Consider the following 8,178-nt stretch of genomic DNA (forward strand, 5'->3'; position numbering starts at 1 on the left):
CTTTCTAACTCTTTTCGCCGTTCCATCTCCTCTTTAAGGTACCTTTCGGTTTCCTTTTGCCTCTCCCGCTCTTGTTCCAATTGCTCCAAGCGGCTATGGACCAATCCCATTAGTTCAGTTACGTGAGGTGGTCCGCCCTTTTCTGATTCACGTCCATCTGAGGAATTTACCTTCGGATTCTTTACTCCGGAGGTACCCTCTCTGTGTTGGTCGTTATCTTGTTGTTGGGTTGTGTCTTCATTGTCATTTCCCATGTCCAGATTCTCTTGTTCAGAATCTGTTTCCACATGGCCCTCTTCGTGGGATCTATCCGCCATCGTTGAATGATCTCTCGGGTCCCCGGCAACGGCGCCAATGTTACGGTAGGTAACCGGAGATTAATAATACGGATGGCGTTTGGCGGCCCAAGTGTGTGATGGAGGAGAACTCCGGGTAGGTCCGCAACTCGGGAGGCTCCGTTCGACTTGTGCTCGCGGGAGATGGGGGGTGGTACCTGCAAAGACACTCCGATGCCTAAGTTAGCAAGGGTACAAGCAGGTCTTAGAGAGTATTGGACTTAGAGATACCTGAAGGGGTGTCAGGGTATTTATAGAGGCGAGCCAATAACCACCGTTGGTGTAGTGCCGTATCTTTAGGGTGGTAACCGTCCCTATTATCTTGGGGAGGTTAAGATATGGCTTTATGAGGCGGTTAGAGAGATTTTAGGGGCGGTTACTCATTTGAATGAGTGTTTATCTGCCAGCTAATCTCACATCCGACCTCTTCAGACCAAGTCGTAGCTGACACCGACTTCTTATGTGAAGGTCGGCACTTAGCAAGATTTTTTATTTTGTGAATTTTTAATGATAAAATATGAATAAGTCATTAAGTGAAATTGTAAAATTTTAAATTTTATTAGTTTAAAAATTATTAAATTTGAATATTTAAAATTATATATTAAATTTTTAATAATTTTATTGTATATTTAATTAAATCGGTTCAACTAGATTCGACTCTAATTAGACCATTAAACTCAGTTCAATGTACGGTTCAATTCTCTTAACCTTGGTTTTCACACTAACCAAGGTCTCACTGCACAAAAGGGCCACGCATGCACGATTTTGCTTCTAACTAGCCTTGCGCGCGCATAAAAAGGTTGTGCAAGCAACGATTCGCTACTGACCGTTTTTTTTTAAATAGGGAATAAGAAACATTCTAACATATTCTAACACATGTATACACTCTAAAACAAATTCTAACAGATTAAGCAAATTAAACCTATAACCAAGCAAATGAAAATTAAAGTGGTTCCAAAATTAAAGAAATCTATGAACATAAAAAGATTGAAAGATATTACCATAATGAGATGTTTTTCACTTAACACTTTTGTTTATTATTCTTAAGTTCGACATCCATAAATTTCAATGCATCTCCTTAGATGTATTTTTTAAGAAAAACACCTCAACTTCCTTATTGTGATGTTGTTTGTAGTAGAGTTTCACCGGAAGTCCAATGATTAAGAAAGTTGTTTCACTTGAAGGTGGTTCAATTCTATCACTCCATAAGGCGTGACCTTCTCCACCTTATATGGCCTGTCCCATATTGATCTCAATTTACTCGACATCAACCAAAATCTTAAATTATAGAGCAACACTCTATCACTAACCGAAAAAGATTTTCTCTAAATGTTAAGATCATAAAATATCTTGGCTTTGTCTTTGTAAAGTCTAGCATTTTTATAGGCTTCTAGCCTTGGGCATGCCAATTCCTTCCATTGAAGCTTCCTGTCAATGCCCACCTTCTTTAAGTCTATATTTCACTCTTTTACCGTTTAATAGATCTTGTGCTCTATTTTTAGTGAACAATGACAAGCTTTGCCATAAATAATCCAGAATGAGCTCATTCCAGTTGGTATTTTGTAAGTAGTTTAGTATGTCTATGGAGCATCTTTTAACTCTTGATTTTTCTATTTGATATTTCCGCTTGGCCATTTGTTTGAGGTGATAGAGTGGTTCACATGCCTCTATTTTTCTATTACAAAAGTCGATTTCTTAATCACTCATAATTACTCGTGGTGATTCAGAACGACAAATAACATTGTTTCTTACAAAAGATACAACGATGTTAGCATCATTATTGTGGATTGAAATTAGTTCCACCCACTTTAAAATATAGTCAACAAATAACATTGTTTCTTACAAAAGATACAATGATGTTTGCATCATCATTGTGGATTGAAATTAGTTCCACCCACTTTAAAATATAGTCAACCATTAACAAGATATAAAAAAATCCATTTGAACTAAAAAATGGTCCCATGAAATCAATTTCTTAAATATCAAAGATTTCACAAACCAACATAGGTTGTTGGGACATTTTATCATTTTAGGATATATTTTCAAATTTTTGACATTAATGCAAAATTAACAAAAGTGGTTTGCATCTTTGAATAGTTTGAGCCACCAAAATTTACAATCTAATATCTTTCTAGTAGTTCTTTGAGGTCAAAGTGGTCTCCAATTTCAAATGAATGACGAAATTGAAGAATGAATTGGAATTTGATTTTTGACGCACACTTTTGAATTATTTGATCTATTCTACATCTCCGTAAGTAAGATCATTATTACTCTTCAACTTATCTTTTTAATGTTTTGAAAATTTTGGAGGAAAGATATGAGATATAAAATAATTTGTAAAAGGTGCAAACTATGGAGTATTATGAGAATTGCATACAAATTATAAAAGAGGGACTAAATCAATTAACACGTTGTCTGTAAAATCGATAATTAAAAGTCGTTAGATAATAATTTAGTTAAATATGTTAAATTATCTAACGATTTTTAAATAAAAAATTATATTATTTTTATTAGGATAAAGTATTTTTTTGTCTTTAAAATTTGTTAAAAATCTAAAAAATGCCCCTAAATTTTATTTTGTTTCAATTTTGTCTCAAAAATTTTCGATTTACATCAAATATATTTCTGGTGGCTAATTTTTCAAAAAAAAACTAGGATGAATTTAGTAACAACTTCACAAGAATAACTTTTTATACAAGCAAATTAGACATAGATATCATGTATTATTGTTGAATTAATCCTAAATTTTTTAAAATTTTTAAAAATTTAGTTGTCAATAGTATATTTAGTACAAATAAAAAATTTTAAGGACAAAATTAAAATAGAATAAATAAGCCCAGCCCATATGAAAAAGTTAGCCTCTACCCTCTATTCCTTCAACGGCTAGCTTATTCCAACCGTTCAGATTTGTTGACCGTTTAAATTTCCAGACTCAAATTTAAATTCTCGTTTGGAAAATATAGACGTTACAATTATATCCCAGTCGAGAATTTCTCAAATCCTCCTCCTCCTTCTTCGTCGTCACTATCATTCTGTTCCTACTCAATTCGTGGCCATGCCTTCTAACAACAAGTCCTTGCCATCAGTGGCATCAAATTCAAGCCCTAGAAGAAGTTCAGAAATCAGCAACCCTATCAGGAAGAGTTTTATCGGAAACCCATTCTCTAAGCCCTCCCTAGTCGCAAACCCTACTAGTTCTAGATCCGTTTTCCCCAACACTCCCGCCAACAGTCCTTCAGGTTCCTTTCCTTTTTTCCTTTCCTCTTTTATTTTTTTCCCCCTCCTATTTACTTATTACTGGTTATTTGAAATCTGCTTAGATTTATGTTCAAAAGATTTTAGCTTTCTCAAAAGTCAAAACATTTTAGGGTTTCCGATTCACTACTTAATCTTCAATTTGTGGTTTTGGACTTTTGGTATCCTGTAGATTTTCAGGTAAGGAACAGTGTTGCGGGCAGAGAAAGTGGGGGGTCTTTGCGGTACGTTGACGACAAAGAAAATGGGAAAGATCAGACATTGAAGCCCGGGAAGGTTCGATCACCAGCTGCTTGCTTGAAGGGCTCAAAGAATTTCATGTCTCCGACCATCTCTGCTTCCTGCAAGATTATTGAATCTCCGAGGAAAAAAGTGCTGTTTGAGAGGAATGGGCCAGTTCCAGATTCTGTTCCATCTGCAGAGGCCAAAAGCAACGTTCGCAAGGTAACTTTTGCAGAACCCTTGGAATGTGGTGGCTTGCAATCAGACCACCTTGATCTAGTAGAAGAGAGAAAACTTGATTCTATATTTGACGTGGTTCCAAATTTTGAGGAATCACATAGTAGCCGCTCTAGTTTGACATCTGAGGAAGATTTGAGTGATGAAAGTGAAACTGTCCATGATATCAGTGTTCCTTTGGTTCCAAATAATGACACTGATGTGTCATTTGAGGCTGAACATGATCTGAATGTTCCTTTGGTTCTAGAGGATGATAACATTGAGACAGAACCTTCATTTGAAACTGTTTCCCTCGATCATGATTGTGTTAACCTTGACCCAACTTTCAAGCTTAGTCCTACCCCACCTCCAGCTTCATCCACAGCAACCATCTTAGCTCCTCTTGATGCCGATCCCTTGATGCCACCTTACGATCCTAAAACAAACTATCTCTCCCCTAGACCGAAGTTTCTTCATTACAAACCTAGACCAAGGATGGAACTTTGCAGTGAGAGTATCATATCTGGTAGCTTCTCTGATACAGAAGTTACAGAGGATTCTCAGTCCGAAGGTTCACAGAAGGAAGCAGAGGAGGTCTCTTCGGATGAGGCAGTTATGGAGGAAGAAAGCCAAGGTTCTGATGAACCAAGTCCTGCTGAGGGAACCATTGAAGCCAACCCTAAGCGCCGCTTCTCTATGAAATCATTGGCTTTTGGTCTGATTATTCTCCTCTCATTTGCTGTTCTCTCCATCTCAGTCATCAATTCTCCGGTGGTTCATCATACAGTGTTTGAAGACATGTATGAGGCTTATGAAGCGTCTCAACTTTCAGATTTTGCAAGGGCCAACTTTGATCAATTCACCCAGTTTGCAAAAGCAAAATTCGATTGGTTAGCTCAGAATCTCCATATCCGGTTTATTAAGTCCTTAACATCAATATCTGAGCTGATATCCAAAGTTAGAGGACTACAAATTCATAGTTTGGCCCAGTTGCAATACTACAACTTGACCGTTGTGCCAGATCATGTTGTGGTTAATCAGTACCATGTATTTCGTAGGGGCAAAAATGAAGTTGTTGATGCCGAAATCCAATCAACAGTACTTCACATTCAAGAAAGTGAAGTCATCTCAGACATTGATGCTGATGATGAGGATGATAGTGAAGATATTTCAGAAGAGCATTATGAGATATATGAAGAACAAGTTCAGCAAGAACTGGAAGTAATTACTGAAGCTGAAAGTGCTTTAGATGCTCCACAACCAGAGCAGTCTTTGCAACTTACTGAAGCCGGAAATTCAGATGCAAAGCAAGAACAAGAAGGCAACGTTTATTTCAATGTTGAAGGTGTTTCAGAATTGGATGACGTACTTAAGGGCCAAGCAGGAATTATACCAGAGCAGGCTTTGCAACTGGCTGAAGCAGAAATTTCAGAAGCAATGCATGCACAAGAAGAGGATGCTCACTTCTTCAATGTTGAAGACTCTGATATCCATATTGATGTGAAGCAAACACTAGGAGATGATGCCAGGTTTTTCAATATTGAAAAACCAAGTAACCAAGGTCTAGAGAATTTGCCTAGTTTAGGCTCAGAAGTTGAAAAAATTCATGCTGAAGTCTATGATGAAGAAGCAGATGGAAATTATGCAACAGTAGATGCTGCAATCACCAGGAATGAAAAGAGATCTGAAACAACTGACATAACTCCACTTATGATGCTATATTTGCTGCTCTGTGGAGGTGCACTTATAATTGCTCTTGTATCTTTCAACTTTTCAAGGAAAGGTAAAATCGGAAGCAAAAGGGTCACCAGCTCTGTGGAGCAACCTTTGATTGGTAAGGAGTTGCATGCCAACAACTCATTGCAAACTCTGAACAAAAAGCAAATTTCTCCAGAGAAGTCATCTCTCAGGAATGGACCCACAGAAATGGATGTGCTTGAAGAGCATTGCCCTTCTGAAATGAGCAGCTTTCAGCAGGGTTCATCCCAAGGTGATAAAGCAATAAACCAGTCGGATGAAGATCATAGCGTAGAGAAGAAGAGCAAGAAGCACTATAGGAGAGAATCTTGGGCCTCTTCAGACTATTCCATGGGTTCGACATCATCCTATGGAAGCTTAACAGTGTACGAGAAAATTCCAAGCAAGCAGGTATGTATTTTATTTCTCTTTATTTTATTGTCACAATCTAACAAAACATATATCTTTCATCCACTATAAATTTGTTTCTTATCATCTTATGTGTTTTTTTCATTGCATTGTTTTTGCAGGGAGATGGGGATGTGGGAATAGTAACTCCTGTTAGGCGTTCAAGTAGGATCAGAAATCTTGCTACTTCTCCTTCATGAACCTTGTGATACTTTTTCTAAGTTCTCTTTTGTATTGTTAGTTTGTAAGCAGAAGTGTCCTATCTTCTGAATCTCATGTTCTTGACTCTGTAGCTTAACAAGTTTGTTGTTGAATGACTATTGTCAATGAGTTATATTATTAATCTTTGTGTTGCTTCCTTTTGTAACTTTTATCTATTTAAACTCTCCATTAGATTACAACTATTTTGGCCGCTGATCATATGGCACTATACGATTACCAACATCGTTTTCAAGCTATACTATATCTGTATCATGCATGTAGACAAAGGAGGGAAGTGAGTGGGTGATATCTTTTATGTGGAAACATATTACATGGGACACGTCAATGACCTAAATTTCTAATCGGATAGGTGGCATCTAAGTTAATTGTTTAGGAAGGTCCCCTATCTTGCCACTTACCACTAAAGTTTGTTCATATTTGGGAGTGCATTGAAGCGACAAAAGGCTATGTGGAAATGATAGATGTGTGACTAACAGGGACGGCTTGCTATGTATATAGTCTGAGAGCAAATTAAATGGAGGATCTTCAATTGCTTATTATTGGTTTCTGCTTTTGAGCTGCCACTTTTCCTCCGTTTATTTATTAGGTAGTGCTCGTCAATAAAATGAGAAAAAAAAGTTGGACCAGTCACAGTTGTGCTTCATTATCAAATATTGTATATTATAATATTATATATATGGGAAATCATGGAACTAAGGAACGGTTTACCATGATTAGAAATGAGCTTACTTATCAAATATTAGAGGATTCGTTAGTGGTGGTTAAGTCAGAAGTGGTTAATTGGCCCACTTGGTAAGTGATTTCAAATAATTATAAGTGACCTCAAAATGCATTAGAACTGTGAAGTTTGTGGCCCGTAAACTTTCTTTCCACTTGAGCTGTTATTTAAAAAAAAAATAGAGTTAAACTAAAAAGATAAGTTTTTTCTGTTAACATCAGTTTATTTTTAAAAATTTTAAATTTTAAACTTTAAATTTTATTTTTAAATTTTCTAAAAAATAAGAATTAAAAAATAATTTTATAATAAAAAATTAATTAATATTAACTACTTAAAAATACCCATTACCCAAATTAGTTTCGAAAAATTATAAAAGCATACATTTTAGTTTTCAAGAAAAATTAATATACAAAAACATTTTTAAAATTTTACTCCGGCACAAATCAGTCCTCGATCATTTTTTGGCAGAATAATTATCCAAAAATTATAAAATCGGTCATTTTAGTCCCTAAAAAAAATTAATATACAGATCAATCCCAATATTTTTTTCCGTCAAATATAACAATCTGCCATCCCATTCTTTAGCAATCTGCCGTCCCATTCTTTTGCATGACTCAATAAATTTTTCAAATATTTATTAGAAAAAAATATTAATAGATAAATTAACTTTTAAGGTTAAATTAAACTTATTTGATTTCTAATATGGTATTTTTCAAAAAACTTATTATTGAATCATCTTCACTACAAATACAATTTCAAATTCAACAAAAAGAGATGTACAAAGTCTCATATTATCTTAAACTAAAAGCATATTATTATGGTTTGTTTAGTTTTATGTCTTGTTGTTTGTATGTTTTATTTTGTTATGTTGAGAAGTGGTCTGAACATAGATTATATACATGTGTATGCATTATATAAAATTGTAAGTAGATATGCTCATACAATCATCATCACCAAATACACATTCAATAACATTTATTAGTATCAATTACACCACATAAAAAAATAAAATAAAACAAAATAATTATTATTAATTATATATTAATACTGTAAAATTATTTTTTG

The 8,178-nt window shown here is 35.1% G+C and overlaps 1 protein-coding gene across 1 annotated transcript; it reads left to right on the plus strand.

Moving 5' to 3' along the window:
* Window positions 1-3,254: 3,254 nt before the first annotated feature.
* LOC107466692 (uncharacterized) lies at window positions 3,255-6,540 on the plus strand. Its single transcript, XM_016085700.3, has 3 exons — window positions 3,255-3,574; window positions 3,763-6,176; window positions 6,296-6,540. The coding sequence occupies exons 1-3, from the start codon at window positions 3,391-3,393 to the stop codon at window positions 6,371-6,373; spliced, it is 2,676 nt and encodes an 891-aa protein (XP_015941186.1). The 5' UTR covers window positions 3,255-3,390; the 3' UTR covers window positions 6,374-6,540.
* The last annotated feature ends 1,638 nt before the right edge of the window (window positions 6,541-8,178 follow it).

The sequence above is a fragment of the Arachis duranensis genome, chromosome 1 (genome assembly GCF_000817695.3).
Source record: "Arachis duranensis cultivar V14167 chromosome 1, aradu.V14167.gnm2.J7QH, whole genome shotgun sequence".
Taxonomy (NCBI): domain Eukaryota; kingdom Viridiplantae; phylum Streptophyta; class Magnoliopsida; order Fabales; family Fabaceae; genus Arachis; species Arachis duranensis.